The sequence below is a fragment of the Mytilus trossulus genome, chromosome 4 (assembly GCF_036588685.1).
Source record: "Mytilus trossulus isolate FHL-02 chromosome 4, PNRI_Mtr1.1.1.hap1, whole genome shotgun sequence".
In the NCBI taxonomy this organism is placed as follows: Eukaryota; Metazoa; Mollusca; class Bivalvia; order Mytilida; family Mytilidae; genus Mytilus; species Mytilus trossulus.
Genome location: NC_086376.1, coordinates 56,401,062 through 56,418,925, shown reverse-complemented (window position 1 = coordinate 56,418,925; position 17,864 = coordinate 56,401,062). Strand labels below are relative to the sequence as shown.

At 31.2% G+C, this 17,864-nt stretch overlaps 1 protein-coding gene across 1 annotated transcript; it reads left to right on the top strand.

Moving 5' to 3' along the window:
* The first annotated feature begins 229 nt into the window (after positions 1-229).
* Positions 230-11,087, top strand: LOC134715586 (anaphase-promoting complex subunit 11). Its single transcript, XM_063577861.1, has 3 exons — positions 230-356; positions 8,853-8,971; positions 10,531-11,087. Exons 1-3 carry the CDS (start codon positions 337-339, stop codon positions 10,644-10,646), a joined length of 255 nt encoding a protein of 84 aa, XP_063433931.1. The 5' UTR covers positions 230-336; the 3' UTR covers positions 10,647-11,087.
* The last annotated feature ends 6,777 nt before the right edge of the window (positions 11,088-17,864 follow it).

Below are 17,864 nucleotides of genomic sequence, written 5' to 3'. Positions count from 1 at the left end.
ATCTTTTTCTTTATTTCTTACTCTGCTATTTTCTTTTAAACCTGCAGAAAGTTTGGGAAATGTTTTTCATGGGGGCCGCCATTTTCCCGGGATCCCTTAGTTTTAAAATAATTGTTATGTTAATATTGCAATCATACAATATAAATGTCTAATTGGTTTTCTTAGGATGCTTTATCTATTTTATTAATAAATTATCGTATTTTATGTCATGTTTAAAATGCAGATAACAAAAAGACAGTAACTGATAAACTGGTATCGTGAAGTCTCCCTGAACAGTCATAAGGGAGATAATACAACCACCACAACTCAGACTGACAACAGACACAAGCTGTAATCATGAAAGTGACTGTAAAAAGCAAGTTTTTCAATACTTAATTCAGAATACCGCATAATGCCCAGAGCAACCAATAAGGCCCTAGAATTAGACAGTTTTAATAGTGTCATAATCGGTTTATGTGAGCCAAGGATGATTATAGTCATAATTTTTTCTAATACACATGTACAAATGTTTGTATACATGTATATGTTGTGTACAAGTTGCAATTTTGTACAGGTTATAACATGTACAAAAATATTGTACATGTTATAATTTGTACAATGCCCAAATACAAGTTATAACATGTACAAAATATTGCTTAAAAACGGTTTTAACCTGAAAAAAAATTCAGAATATAAATAAGGCACTCAGGCTACGGTTACAAATTCAAATTCAAATATTTTATTGGACAAAGCACATATAATACAATGTGTATTCCAAGATACAAACACATTAAAAATGACAATTTATGCAAATACAACATAAAGAAAACATTTCAAGTACTTATTATATATATAAGTCATATAATATCACAGCAGGCCCGTAGCCAGGAATTTCTAAGAGGGTGTTCGTTGGACTCAGAAACTCGACTTTAACAGTCACAATTCGAAAAGAACATTGACTTTAACAGTGCTTATTTGTTTTCAAGGGGGGGGTTCGTCCCGACACCCCCTGGCTACGATTATGCACAGTATTACACAGTATTATACTTATGGTAGACCAACTGACATTAGATTTTTATTCTGAACTTCAAAAGCTTGACTTAAATAATTACATATTTGTCTGGTGTCAACCAGATTTACTGGGTTAAGTAAATAAATCATTGATTTAATATCATCATCATTATAAGGTTTTTGAAAATATCAAACTTCTCTCGAAGGTCTTAATATAGAGGACAATAAAAAAGAAAATGAACTTCATCTTCCACTTTATCTTTACAAAGTTTGCAGTATCTTTCACTTGCTAAAATTTTTGGTTTGCTATACCTCCCAGTTTCAATTGCAAGTGAATGTGCACTTATTCTAATTTTTATAAACAGTGATCTATCATATTTCTTAATATCAATTCTTAAGTAAGCTTTCAAGTCAAATGATGAGCACATTTTACTATAAAATCTTAGTTTACCTGTATTATTAGATTTAATATTCTCAAGTTGACCCAAAATCTTGCATTTATAAAAAAATTTCAGTGAGTCCTCAAACACATTATGTGATATTTGAAGTGAATCAAAGTTGATTAACTTTTTTAGTTTATGTAATGATTGAACCCAGCAAGAACTCTTTTGTGTATACATTTTTTATCTTCAATGAATGCAGATTTTAATAAATCAAATTTTGGGTTGTTTCCGACTTCAATGTCAGTTAATCTAGCATAGTATTTAAACATTAGTTTATATGATATAAAACACACTGGATATAGCTCAAGTTCTGTACGTAAAGCTAAATTGGAAGCCTTACCATGAACACCAAGAACATTTTTCATAATCATATTCTGAACCTTTTCAAATGGCAGTTTATCAGCATTGTCAAGATTTATATTAAAATCTGAGATCCAAATTTCAGATCCATAAGTCATAATTGGTGAAATTAATGAGTTGAAAAGTCTTACCCATTTTTCCACTGCAATACAATTAGAATATGGTAATTGTGATTTCAAGGCGAAATATGCCTTACGTGCTTTATCAGCAAGATTTTCAGCTGCTATATTAAGTTTACCTCTATTGTTGAAGACTATACCTAAGTATTTATATTCTGTAGCAGATTCTAATGGTTGGGGACCAAAGTAAAAATAATGTTTATCTAATAAAGATCTATTTTTACTATTTGATAAAATCATAGTTCGGGTTTTCTTGGTGTTCACATTTAGGCCCCAATTAATACAAAAGGATTGTAAGGCATCCACACAGTGTTGCAAGCTATTAGGTGTTTCTGAAATTAAGATTAAATCATCTGCATAAAGAAGATGACTAAAGTTAAACATTTTGATTTAAACTATCTGGATCAGACAAAACGGGGTTGAAATAGGAATCTATGTCATCAACAAAAATATTAAAAAGGGTGGGGCTAAGACTGTCCCCCTGTTTCACCCCTAAATTAGCATGGAATGATTCACTAATAAAGCCATCTGTTTTACAGCAATATAATGTATTACTATACATATGTTTTAACAAGTCATAAAATTTCCCACCTACTGTGAAAGTACTTTTATTCGTGGGGTACCAATTTTCGTGGTTTTCGTGGATGACTTTATCCACGAATTTAAGTGTCCAACGAAATAAAAAAGCCATTGAGCAAATCAAGACGTGGGAAGATCCCCATCGGTAGGTTTGATTAATGATATGATCTAGAGAATATATTGAATAACGCCAAATCTGAGAATACTTTAATAGCAGTCATAGAACTACAACCGCATGCATGATTATACCCATTTAATCTTTAATACCTAAACTGTACAACTTTTGATCTTTTACTTCTCTCAAAAATATTTTTGTTCGATGAAAGTCAGATTTCCAGTATTGATATGCTAATATGATAAAGTGTGCATTTTATATCCTTGTAGTTCTCGTACATATGGGAAATTATATTTTCATGCTGGGTTTGATTTTGATAAGAATTATTTGACAATTCAAGATACGTTTATAGCATTTGTTTATGTTACTGTTTTCTTTAGGTGACATGTTTATGGCCTAATTAACACCTTCAATGGTCTTTAATCTGTTGATCACTTTATCATGGGTTAATTAGTGTTATCACTACGATTTCCACGTATCAATGTTTACTTTGCAATTTCCTCAATCCAGACTATTTGTAACCTGGCTTTAATTTTTTTTTTTTTTAATTTTTACAAAACTAAAATCCACGAATTTAAAAACCCACGAACATGTAAATTTTCCTCAAACCACGAAAATTGATACCCACGAATTAAAGTACTTTCACAGTATTCCCTTTTTGAGCAATTTATGTAGTAATGCCTTTCTTACAACACTGTCGAATGCCTTTTTAAAGTCCACAAAACAAATGTAAAGATTTTTCTTACACTTATTTAAATATTTATTAATTAAAGTTTTCATTATGAATATATGGTCATTTGTTCTATATCCTTCACGAAAACCACCCTGCTTGGCACTCAACAAATCTTTAGACTCTATGAACACAGTTAATCTGTTTTGCAGAAATGAAGTAAATAGTTTACCTAAACAGCTAGAGACACATATATATACCTCTATAGTTATTGCAATCACTTAGATCACCTGATTTAAAAATTGAAGAAATATATGACAGATTGCATGATTTTGGAAATTTTCCACATTGTAGTATTTTATTAAAAAAGTTTTACTATAACTAGTATCATGGATGAGGAACTACATTTAATAAACTCATTCAATATCAAATCAGGACCACCAGACTTACCAGATTTAAGTCTAGTGATACCCTTTTTAACTTCATTACAAGTAAATGGGTAATCCAGAGAGCAATGATTGTCTTTTAATGTCTCAAGATCATCAGGAAAATTAAGTTCTGAAACAGTGTTTAATAAGGATTTGTAATGTTCTACCCATTCCTGCTTTGATAATAGACTGGGTGCCTGTTGGTGGTTAGTCATTGTTAGTTTTTAGATTGTTAATAGATTTCCAAAAGGACTTAGAGTCTTTGTGTTCTAGGCTATTCAATTTACTCAGGGTTTCAGCTAGGATTTTGAGGGCTTTAGTCACTTTTGCGCGTGATAAAAATCAGCCTTTTTTTTTTTAAATAGCAAGGGGTCTAGGATGTTTATCAAACTAGCTATACATATATGTCCAAGTCCTTCAAGGACTAGTCTAGGATCTTTGAAGACTTTAGGATTGCTAATGTAGGCAGTTATTGGCGATATTGAATGAATTGACTGATGTGATGCTAATATATGAAGATAAGAAAAGGGATCTGGTAATATGGTTCACAACTTCACTTCAGTTATTTTCAAGGCACACCCCTGATCAACAAAAGTTGGGTACCTCTATTTTTTAAACCACTGCACAAATGAACTTGTAACGACTTTTTCACTTCACAATCATTTTTATCCTTGAAAATACATTTTTATTAATTTCTTTAATATTGGATAGAAGGATCTGCATCTATACTTAATGTGACGATTCTAATGACTGTAGACTGTAGATCACGTTTACTTTCAATTTTTAAACGAAATGAAATGAAAACGGGAAGTGACAATGGAATAATAATTTATTATAAATTATTTACTAATAAACGTCCTATAAAACTCTGCTTTTAAGCTCTTTTTTTTTGTTTAAATTTATTATAATGTTTTACACAATTAGAATATGTTTGGCAAAGGTTAGCATTATTTTTATCCTTTTGGAGTCTTTTACCAGGAGACCTTACTTCTTTCCTCAGCAAAAGACAATCATTGGACATCCATGCTTTTTTTGGTTTAGCTCTTTTTCTCTTATTAGATGGACAAGAACTTTTCTTTTTCAATACTATTTAAAGTTTCTGATGCTGCATTTACATAAATTTTATTAACTGATGAGACAAGAAAATCAATATCATCACAGTTTTCATCATCAATTTTGTTCATTAGATCTAATATATCATTTACAGACTCTTTATGCAATAAAGCATCATGATAATTGTCTGACATGGAATGTTCCCATTGAAATTTGCAGCTGACTAAAGTTCTCGTCAATTTATTTCCCTGAGAAACAATTTCCCTGGGAAACAATGTAATTTCAAAAAAAATTAAATCCATATCAGGCATATGCACAAAATAGTGCAACGTACTTCTATTTTCGCAGACACTGTATACTGGTTACATTACGTAACACAAATCACATATAATTTATTAATAATGTTTAAATTCTAAGAAAAGGGGTCATATACATTTTTTATAGAATGATTAATTATTTTCTTAATGATTCTAGTATATAGTTGGGGAAACGTTGTTTATGTCAAACAAGTTTGCATTCACTAGTGATCACTAGTTTGTCATTCTGTCCGTCAGAACAATTTTCCAAACATTTAATCCTCATGTTTGTATTAACTATGAACACTCATAATATTACTAAGAGGGGGTCATTTTTTTGTGTGTTTCCAGTGGAACTGGAAACACACAAAAATACTTTAGTCAGCTGCTTGAAATTTACCAACATCAGGAAGAGACTCAAGAGTTGTCTCTCTTTGAGTACATGATTTAAAGCATACAGATAATAAACAGTGGTCAGACAATTCCACTGGAGATCTAGATCTAACAATAAAATGCTGTACACAATAGAATAAATTAGGTGTTGTTAAACATATAATCAACTGTGCTTTGGCCATTAGAATTATAAAAAGTAAAAAATCCTAAGGAATCCCCTAGAAATCTCCCATTAAGAAGTCTCAACTGTAAATCTTTACAAAGGGACACAAGAAGAGTGCCATGTATGTTTTTTTTCTCTATCCATTTGACGTCTTACTAAGGGAATATCAGGGGAGTAATTAATAAGGACAGGACAGTCTATGAAATTTTCATTTCCATCATCATTTTGAATGTAGTCCTGCAGTCCTCCTGTTGGGGCATTAAAGTCACCACATATTAGAATTTCTCCTTGATGTTTAAACTGCATGATTTCATTTTGAAGCTGTGTAAATATCAATTCTGAATCATCTTTATTCATATATGGTATTATATAACAAAAACAATAAACTGTATAAGATAGTCCAAGCATTTGCTTATCCAGCTTTAACCAAATTGAAAATTTTGATCTTTTTATCTCTTTTACTCCCTTTCTGATATGTGGTTTGCAGTATACTGCTATACCACCTGATGCCCTTCCCTTTCTTTTGCCTTTAATAGGTTTTACAGTAAAGGCATAGAAAAATCTGGGAGATTTCCAGGCGAGTCAGATACTAAAGTTTCAACAAAACCAACTATCTCAAAACTATTTACATAAGTAACAAAATCTACATTCTTTAATTTTGTGACTATTTAAGCCATGAGTATTCCAAAAACCTATATTAAGCTTATTCATTTTTTCAAAAAGATATATATATATATTCGTTCTTAAACTTTTTGGAAGAATTTAGTTACTAGTATCTAATTATAATTGTCATTGAGGAATGCAAGCTTTTAGTAAATAGTTTCACACTTATTTAAGCCATGATGGACTGCATGAAACATACAATTACATGAAAACACATTTTGCCAACATAAGTCATGAAACATATATTTCTGAAATTTTGTGATCATTGTCCTTTACAGAAAAAGACACTTTGTGGCCTATTCATTGTTGTTCTTTATGCATTGGTAAATTTAAATGTATATTTTAGCCAAGGCTCCGTGTTGAAGGCCGTACTTTAACCTATAATGGTTTAATTTTTTAATTTTTATTTGGATGGAGAGTTGTCTCATTGGCACTCACACCACATCTTCCTATATCTATTTTACTTCATAAAGATTTATTTTAAATTTTGTACAAGTTAAAACCATTTTTAAGCAATATTTTGTACAGGTTATAACATGTATGAGGTACTTTTGTACATGTTATAACTTGTATTTTTGCATTATACAAGTTATAACATGTACAACGACATATATATATATGTGAGAATAAAAGGGTTGGTTTTTTTTCTTCAGTTTTAAGAACTGAACTAATAATTTTAACTTAAATTGAAAATGAAATAACCATTACATTAAAATTGAAAAAAGAAATCAATCTAAATCCTGAAACTAATCCAAACTGAGGGGGCTATATTTCTGTAAGAGAAAAAAAAAGGGGGGGGGGGGGCAAATTGAATTACAGTACATGTATATCATGTATATGTAGATGTAAATAAGAATATATAGAGATGCTTGTAAAATTTTGAATAGGTACAAGTCTCCCTGCTAGTTTAAGGAAGCAGGTTTAAATTCTAATTCGTAAACTCAAGCGAATATAAAATGTTAATCAAATAACCTCAAACTCTTACATGGGAGTCGCCACTTGCAAAGACAAACGGACATTTTATTAATTAATATATTATGATATTGTGGAAAGTTCATATCAATTTACAGGTTTTAAGCAGCTTGTACTGGTTTCCCCATACTTGTGGTTTTCAAATCTGAAAATAAATAATACAATTGATAATATTATTTATTTGGCAAAATGCTACTGTGCACTTTGACTGCAATGGCTTGAATGACTTTAAACCACCCGACTTCAATCATGCATGATCTCAATATCCCAATCGAACCGACCTTACTATAATAAATCAAACACATGTCAACAAACAACATTCTACATGTTCCATTTTGTACAACTTTGATAAATACATATTCAGTTTGAAGGAATATATTTTTGTTCAAGTGTTTTAACTTCCATGGCTTGATGGAAGTTATAATTATTGCAATTCATTTTCATGATTTTGTCTATTTATATTTCAAAAGCTTCAAATTCTAAAGAGACAGAAACTGTAATCAGCTTTATAAATGTATCAATTGTGTATGTTATACAACCTAAATGTTATATCATGTTTATTTTATTTCTTTTTCATACTTGATTCTGCTTCATTTGACTGTTAACTCTCAGGGTAAGTATTTATGATTTTTTTGGTAAAAAATTTAATCTGAATACCAAGTAGAATAAAAAAAAATATTAAATATATATATATATATGTGGGTTGACTATTATCATGATTGTTGTATTATATTATCTTAAATGGTTGCTGTCAGATTTCTATTATTGACATATTCCAAACTGTTAATATTCATACATATATTAAAAATAAGGAGAAGTGGTATGATTGCCAATGAGATAACTATCAAGCCTAGACCAATAGTGGTTGTTCTTTTATTCCCCCCCCCTTTTGTATACTTGTAGCATTCTTAAATTTGCATCAGGATAACATATCATAAAGAAAAAGCTCTGATTATTACTATAACCCAAACAATTTTGTTAACAAATCCCCCTTATTGGCTTAAGTTTTATAAATTAAACCTTTTTAAACTGTTAATAATGAGATAAAGAAGCCATAAACCAATCATATTCAACCCACAACATACAAATGTGGCTTCAAACCACAATACATTCCCTTTGTTTGTGGTCTATATAGAATTAAATGTGGAATACAGTTTCCAATTATTATATGGGGTATTTTTTCTTAAGTATTCTGACTACTGTTTTCTTTGAAATGTTGACTATTTAAGTGGTCCTTTCAGTCATGTCAGTTCCATATATATTTAAATAAGTAAAACATGTGGAGAAACTTTGTTGTTGAAAGTAAAAGTAGTGATATGGCCGAAATGAAAGTAGGGTAAAAATTAGCCTTCACCATATATTCAAGATTCAAATCCTACCATTGGCATGTTAATATGGCTCTTAAAAGAAAAAGCACTGATGGATTGCCCTGGGACATATAACAGTTTAAAGTTTTCATGATGATGCAGTGCAAATTTTTTAATTCAATTAGACTTTTACCAAAAAATCCATTGCAACCAATGGGAAAAATAATTGTGGTCAGAGCCCTGTAGGAATAAACAAAAAAATGTTTTTAAAAAAATCAAGATCATATGTATTTATTGATAGTTGGACAGCTGTGGCTACATGGAGATGGGTTGCTAATGATGAGAATTGTGGAATATGTAGGATGGCTTTTGATGGTTGTTGTCCAGACTGCAAGCTACCTGGAGATGACTGTCCCTTAGGTAAATTAGTGATACATATATATGAAAATAAGGATCAACTGAAGTGCATTGCTAGGTGTTATGTTTACAAAAGTTGGGAAGAAAACTTCACTCCCTGGATAAAGTTAACCTGAAACCATTTAGGTTGCTATGTTTATGACCATTTGATGTCAAGCTTACATGAAGAGGGTTATTCCAGAAACACATGTTTCGGTGTCAGACCAGCAATTACTCCCTATATTTAGAATGTATGTGAAAGTAGGCCTACTAAGACAAGAAAGTGCATTTGGTGTCATTGTTTACTTAAACTAACCAACAAATTGGCAGATATGAAACTTTTGGTGAAAGAGAAATATATAATTAAGACCATTTTGAGCCAAAATTTACTTGTCTATGAGTTTGCATTCAACATTGAAGATTAATGCACTCCATAGTATACTAATTTAAGATTTCTAGGGGGTTATTTTAAGTGGTTCCTCTATTTGGAAACCCTCTTCCTTCTTATATAATTTTAAAGGTATGTTGAAAATTGGCAAGTAGAAAGCTGATACATGTACAATTCAGGATGTACCTGGTTTCTATGAAGTTAAATTTAAGGTAAAAAAAAAATAGAAAGCTGTAAAAATTGCAAAATTTGGTTGAACAGATAGGGACTTTTAATTGATGGTCTGACACCTGTTTAGTAATTTATATGAACTTTTAATGTGTTACATTACAAGTATTTTGATTGAAAGAAAAAAATTTCAGCGTTAGTAGATGGATAAAATTGAGAATGGAAATGAGGAATGTGTCAAAGAGACAACAACCCCACGATAGATCTGACAACAGCAGAAGGTCACCAATAGGTTTTCAATGCAGGGAGAAACTCCCTCACCCGGAGGCGTCCTTTTGCTGGCCCCTAAACAAATATCTATAATGGTATAGTGATAATGGACGCCAAACTTAACTCATGCATATTAGTCAAACAAATTATATGTTTAACAGAAAAAAAAATACTAGTACTGGCCTTTAATTGTATTTAGCAACAGCTTACCATATTTTTTATTGCATTATATGTTTTAATATAAACACAACATTCACATAGAGAAAATGAAAAAAAAACTATTTGAGACAATCTTATGCTATTGAAACTAGTAGAAACTAGTAGAAATATAAACAACTTTGAGACATGAATGGCACTGTATAATTAAATCATCATAGATACCAGACTCAAAATTTTGTATGCCAGGGGTGCATTTTGAGTACAAATCCTCATCAGGGATTGCTTAATCAAAAAAGTTAAAATATTCTAAGTTCCAAACGTTTTTCCCAAATCCTCATCAGGAATGTCAGGGATTGCTTAATCAAAAACGTTTAAACATACAAAGTTCCAAACGGTTTTCCCAAACACAGTTTATTATATGATTAGGTAATCAATTCCTTGGGTAGACCATTCTAAGTATTTTGAAGCATTCTAAGTTATGTAAACTTTAAATATTTCTACTCATGATATTGTTTGGTACAAAAAGAATTTATGAGGAATTATTAAGCTCTTATTATTTCTGTAATAACTAATTCATATTTAACTTTTTCAATTTCAGTTTGGGGAGAATGTTCCCACTGTTTCCATATCCATTGTATTATGAAATGGTTAAACTCCCAGCAGGTTAATCAACTGTGTCCGATGTGTCGACAGGAATGGAAGTTCAAAGAATGACCATACCAGATTTAGACATGTGATGAACTACATTTAAGTTATTATAGACAAGAAATGATATTTTGTTGTATAGAATTCACTCTAAATCACACTGTACAGCAGTTACATCAAACACATTTTGATGAATTCATTTTAAAACTAATATGTTTTACATATAAGAGGGGTGATAGTACCTTTATTGGGACCATGGGATGGGGTTTTCCTAAGCTTGGTATTTCAGGATTGACTCTTTGGGGATTCAGGAATTCTTTTTTCAAATTTCCTCAGGATTTCATGTTTTTAAGCCCAGAATTTCAGGATCAGGACCCCTCCTAATCCCGCTCCCTCTTATAATTGTGAAGAGAACTGAAAAAAAATTTAAACCTGTGATATTACCTTATTGTGTTCAAAGCTAGTGTATGATATGTATTGATAGAATAATAAATATTCAGATATGTGGCATTACAATATTTCATTTTACTACAGTATTTAATCATTCACATTCCATGTGTGCTTCCTAGCGTATTTTACATATATTAACACTAATTTAATAGGGATAATTGTTTTTTAGCCTGCGACTTCTGTTGTAGTAAGCTCAAAATGGGGATAGAGATCTGTTTGGGGGCGGCTGTGTTGACTCACTACTGAAAACTTTAATATTTCAGAAGATGTTTCATAATTTGTATATAGATGCCTTATGCTATGAAGTTTTCATTGGTCATAAGTGCTTTGTCCTTGACCTTATTTTCATGGTTCAATGGCTTTTTGTAAAAAAAAGGTTAAGATTTTTGTAATGTCAATTTCTCTCTTATTATGAGTATATAAGGATATATATATTTAGTATGTGCATATATTGTAAGGTCCTCATGCCTGTCAGACAGTTTTCATCTGACCCAACCTCATTTCATGGATAATTAAATAAGGTTAAGTTCATGTGGTCAAGTCCATATATTAGATACTATAAGCAATAAGTGTACTTTATTTGGTGTATAGAATGATGGTATGTCCATCTGGCAGGTGTTATAATTAAGTTTTTGTGTTTTGTTCTGTTTTTTAATACTATATGCAATATGTCAACTATATTTGGAGTATGAAAATATTTAATGATATTCATTTCAGTCTGGTATGTTTTATTTTACCTTGACATAATATTTTGCAGTTCATTGCTCAGTGTAAAGTTTAGACTTTTGGTCTGTTTTTCATAAACTATAAGCAATAGGTGTATGGAATGATTGCAAGGTGTACATTGACCTCATTTTCATTGTTCATTGGTTAATGTTAAGTTTAAATGGTTTATAGATATCGGAAGATGTGGTGCTAGTTTGTTTCTTAAAAACTTTAATTATATGAAGTAGGTAAACTATATTTAATGCATTGATTGATTTAAGGTGTAAATGTCTTATTGGCATGGTTCATCTGACCTTGACCTCATTTTCATTGTTCATTGGTCAATGTTAAGTTTTCGGGTTCAATTTGTTTCTTAGAAACTATAAGCAAAAGGTCAACTTGTATTTAATGCATGTAATGACAGTATTGATTTACACATATTTCAGGCTTGGTTATCTAATCTTTACTTTTTGAATCATTTTAACTTTTAAGCTGACCTGGCCCGAAGGGCTAAGTGAGCTTTTCTCATCACTTGGCGTCAGTCGTCTGTTGTCTGTCTTCCGTCATTACAAAAATCTTCTCCTCTGGAACTACTGGACAAATTTAACCAAACTTGGCAACAATCATCATTGGGGTAACTGGTTTAAAAAATGTCACTTTGTGTCAGGTGACCCGACCAACCAACCAAGATGACCACGAGGGCTAAAAATAGAACATAGGGGTAAAATGTAGATTTTGGCATATATGTATGAAACCAAAGTATAAAGAACAAATTTGACATGATACAATTGTTTATCAGGTCAAGATTTATCTGCCCTGAAATTTTCAGATGAATTGGACAACCTGTTGTTGGGTTGCTGCCCCTGAATTGGTAATTTTAAGGAAATTTTGCAGTTTTTTGGTCATTATTTTGAATATTATTATAGATAGAAATAAGCTTTCAAGAGCAATAATGTTCAGCAAAATAAGATCTACAAATAAGTCAACATAATCAAAATGGCTAGTTGACCCTTTAAGGAGTTATTGCCCTTTATATTCAATTGTTATCAATTTTACGTAAATTTTTTGTTAGCTTTTACAAAAATCTTTTTTTCTGAAACTACTGAGACAAATGTAGATTTTGGCTTATATCACTAAAACCAAGGCATTAAGAGAAAAAAATTGACATGTTAATATTGTTTATCAGGTCAAGATTTATCTGCCCTGAAATTTTCAGATGAATCAGACAACCTTTTGTAGGCTTGCTGCTCCATAACTGGTAATTTTAACAAAATTTTGCAGCTTTTGGTTATTATCTTCAATAATATTGTAGATAGAGATAAACTGTAAACAGTAATAATGTACAGCAAAGTAAGACCTACAAATAAGTCAACATGAACAAAATGGTCAATTGACCCCTTAAGGAGTTATTGCCCTTTATAGTAAATTTTAAACAATTTTCATATATTTTGTAATTTTTGTAAATTTTTCTACTGTAACTACTGAGCCAAGTTCATTATAGATAGACATTATTGTAAGCAGCAAGAATATTCAGTAAAGTAAGATCTACAAAAACACCATCACCACCAAAACACAATTTTGTCATGAATCCATCAGTGTCCTTTGCTTAATATGCACTCACACCACATCTTCCTATATCTACATAGACCAAGGTGAGTAACACAGGCTCATTAGAGTCTCTAGTTAAGTTTATGTGATACTTGTAGTAAAGATTTATATTTAGGACAATCAACATAAAGTCAATAATCAGTAAAGCAGGCCAGACATTTCAGCATAAGGACTCTTGTGATTTGAATACAAGTATGTTGTTTAACAATCAAAACATTACTTCAAAATATCAAAATTCAGGAACAACAAACAAGTTACACACAACATCAATAAAACAAGTCAGGAACAATCAAGTATCTGACAAAATATATGTCATAAGTCTGGAACAATGAACAAATAACTGACAAAATGTATGTCATAAGTCTGGAACAATGAACAAGTAACTAACAAAAGCAATATCAAAAGCAAGCAAAAATCAACAAGTAACTAACAAAATCAATATCAAAAGCAAGCAAAAATCAACAAGTAACTAACAAAATCAATATCAAAAGAAAGCAAAAACCAACAAGTAACTAACAAAAGCAAGCAAAAATCAACAAGTTACTGACAAAATTAATACCAAAAGGAAAGAACAATCAACAAATTACTGACAAAAGTCAAGAACAATTAACAAGTAACTGACACAATTTATGTCAAAAGTCAAACAGACAACTATTAAATGACAAAATCACTATCAAAAGTCAGGAAAAATCGACAAGTATCTGACAAGATCAATATCAAAAGCAAGGAACAATCAACAAGTCACTGACAAAAGTCAAGAACAATTAACATGTAAATGACAAAATCAATATCAAAAGGCAGGGACAATCAGCAAGTAAGTAAAATGATAGAAATTATTATAAATTAAGGAATGTATCTCCCTCATGCAAAGCTCTGATTCCTTCACAGATTTGGCTATAATTTTTGGACCTTTTGGATTATAGCTCTTCATCATTTATATAAGCTTTGGATTTCAAATATTTTGGCCACTAGCATCACTGAAGAGACATGTTTTGTCGAAATGCGCATCTGGTGCAAAAAAATTTGGTACCGTTAATTTTATTTGTAACAAAAGTCAAGATCAATCAACAAAAAACTGACAATCAATATCAAAAGTCAGTAACAATCAACAAGTAAATGACAAAATCTATACCAAAAGTCAGTAACAATCAACAAGTAAATGACAAAATCTATACCAAAAGTCAGGAACAATCAACAAGTAAATGACAAAATCTATACCAAAAGTCAGTAACAATCAACAAGTAAATGACAAAATCTATGCCAAAAGTCAGTAACAATCAACAAGTAATTAAAAAAATCTATACCAAAAGTCAGTAACAATCAACAAGTAAATGACAAAATATATGTTAAAAGTCAGGAACAATAATTGACAAACTCAACATCAAAAGTCCAGAATAACCAACAAGTAGCTTATAAACTTTACATCTACAGTCAGGAACAACCAATTAATAATTATATAAATATATAAACAATCTTTTATTTGGTGGCATGTTGTCCAAGGTAATAGGTGTCTTTATACCTGAAGCCAAGAACAACCAACAAGAAGTAATTCATAAACCATATACAAACAATATTTTATTTTGTATCATGTTGTCCAAGGTTATAGTTACTTCATACCTGAAGCCAAGAACAACCAACAAAAAGTAACTCATAAACTCTATATTAACAATATTTTATTTAGTGGCATGTTGTCCAAGGTTATAGTTACTTTATATCTGAAGCCAAGAACAACCAACAAGAAGTAACTCATAAGCTCTATATAAACAATCTTTTATTTGGTGGCATGTTGTCCAAGGTAATAGGTGTCTTTATACCTGAAGCCAAGAACAACCGGCAAGAAGTAACTCATAGACTCTAGATAAACAATCTTTAATTTGGTGGCATGTTGTCCAAGATTATAAGTGTCTTTATACATTAAGCCAAGAACAACCAGCAAGAAGCAACTCATAAGCTCTATATTATCAATCTTTTATTTGGTGGCTTGTTGTCCAAGGTAATAGTTGTCTTTATACCTGAAGCCAAGAACAACCAACAAGAAGTAACTCATAAGCTCTAGATAAACAATCTTTTATTTGGTGGCATGTTGTCCAAGATTATAGTTGTCTTTATACCTGGAGCCAAGAACAACCAACAAGAAGTAACTCATAAGCTCTAGATAAACAATCTTTTATTTGGTGGCATATTGTCCAAGGTTATAGTTGTCTTTATACCCGGAGCCAAGAACAACCAACAAGAAGTAACTCATAAGCTCTAGATAAACAATCTTTTATTTGGTGGCATGTTGTCCAAGATTATAAGTGTCTTTATACATTAAGCCAAGAACAACCAGCAAGAAGTAACTCATAAACTCTATATTAACAATATTTTATTTAGTGGCATGTTGTCCAAGGTTATAGTTACTTTATACCTGAATCCCAGAACAACCAACAAGAAGTAACTCATAAGCTCTATATAAACAATCTTTTATTTGGTGGCATGTTGTCCAAGGTAATAGTTGTCTTTATACCTGAAGCCAAGAACAACCGACAAGGAGTAACTCATAGACTCTAGATAAACAATCTTTTATTTGGTGGCATGTTGTCCAAGATTATAAGTGTCTTTATACCTGAAGCCAAGAACAACCAGCAAGAAGTAACTCATAAGCTCTATATTAACAATCTTTTATTTGGTGGCTTGTTGTCCAAGGTAAAAGTTGTCTTTATACCTGAAGCCAAGAACAACCAGCAAGAAGTAACTCATAAGCTCTATATTAACAATCTTTTATTTGGTGGCTTGTTGTCCAAGGTAAAAGTTGTCTTTATACCTGAAGCCAAAAACAACCAGCAAGAAGTTACTCATAAGCTCTATATTAACAATCTTTTATTTGGTGGCTTGTTGTCCAAGGTAAAAGTTTTCTTTATACCTGAAGCCAAGAACAACCAGCAAGAAGTTACTCATAAGCTCTAGATAAACAATCTTTTATTTGGTGGCATGTTGTCCAAGGTAATAGTTGTCTTTATACCTGAAGCCAAGAAAAACCTACAAGAAGTAACCTGAAGTTAAGAACAACCAACAAGAAGTAACTCATAAACTCTATATAAACAATATTTCATTTGGTGGCATGTTGTCCAAGGTTATAGTTACTTTATAAACTGAAGTCAAGAACAACCGACAAGAAGTATCTTATACACTCTTTATTAACAATATTTCATTTGGTGGCATGTTGTCCAAGTTTATACTTACTTTATAACTGAAGCCAAGAACAACCAACAAGAAGTAACTTATAAGCTCTAGATAAACAATCTTTTATTTGGTGGCATGTTTTCCAAGGTTATAGTTGTCTTTATACCTGAAGCCAAGAAAAACCGACAAGAAGTAACTCATTAACCCAAATTAACAATATTTTATTTGGTGGCATGTTGTCCAAGTTTATACTTACTTTATACATGAAGCCAAGAAAAACCGACAAGAAGTAACTCATAAACCCAAATTAACAATATTTTATTTGGTGGCAAGTTGTCCAAGTTTATACTTACTTTATACCTGAAGCCAAGAACAACCAACAAGAAGTTACTTATAAACTCTATTTAAACAATCTTTTATTTGGTGGCATGTTGTCCAAGGTAATAGTTGTTTTTATACCTGAAGCCAAGAACAACCAACAAGAAGTAACGCATAAGCTCTAGATAAACAATCTTTTATTTGGTGGCTTGTTGTCCAAGGTAATAGTTGTCTTTATACCTGAAGTCAAGAACAACCGACAAGAAGTAACTCATAAACTCTATATAAACAATATTTTATTTGGTGGTATGTTGTCCAAGATTATAAGTGTCTCTATACCTGAAGTCAAGAACAACCAACAAGAAGTAACTCATAAACTCTGTATAAACAATATTTTATTTGGTTGCATGTTGTCCAAGGTTATAGTTACTTAATACCTGAAGCCAACTCATAAACTGTACATCAACAATATTTTATTTGGTGGCATGTTATGTATTTATCAAAGTTGTACAAAAGCGAACATGTAAAGTTGTTGTTTATAGTTAACACGTGTTTGGTTATTTATAGTAAGGTCGGTTCGATTGGGATATTGAGTTCATGTACGAGTGAACTCAGTTGGTTTAAAGTCATTCGAGCCATTGCAGTCAAAGTGTACAGTAGCATTTTGCAAAATAAATAATATTATTAATCATATTATTTATTTTCAGATTTGTGGACCACAAGTATGGGGAAACCAGTACCAGCTGCTTAATAGCTACATATTTATATGAACTTTCAACAATATTATACTCATATTATATTTATAATAAAATGTGCGCTTGTCTCTGCAAGTGGCGTCTCCCATGTAAGAGTTTGTGGTTATTTGATAAATATTTTATGTTCGTTTGAGTTTACGAATTAGAATTTAAGTCCAATGTTATTGCTGTCTTTCTGGTATCGTTAACCATTTCACCCCTTATTTTACTTATTTTGTATTTACCGGTATTGCAAATGTTCTAGATCAAATTTATTCGTTCAGTGTATACTCACTTGTTTGTGTTGATA

Excerpts from the sequence above, each read along its gene's own strand:
- LOC134715586 (XM_063577861.1), top strand. The coding sequence starts at position 337 with ATGAAAGTGACTGTAAAAAG. Across the intron at positions 357-8,852 it reads ATGAAAGTGACTGTAAAAAG|TTGGACAGCTGTGGCTACAT; the intron begins CAAGTTTTTCAA and ends ATTTATTGATAG. Across the intron at positions 8,972-10,530 it reads TGGAGATGACTGTCCCTTAG|TTTGGGGAGAATGTTCCCAC; the intron begins GTAAATTAGTGA and ends TTTCAATTTCAG.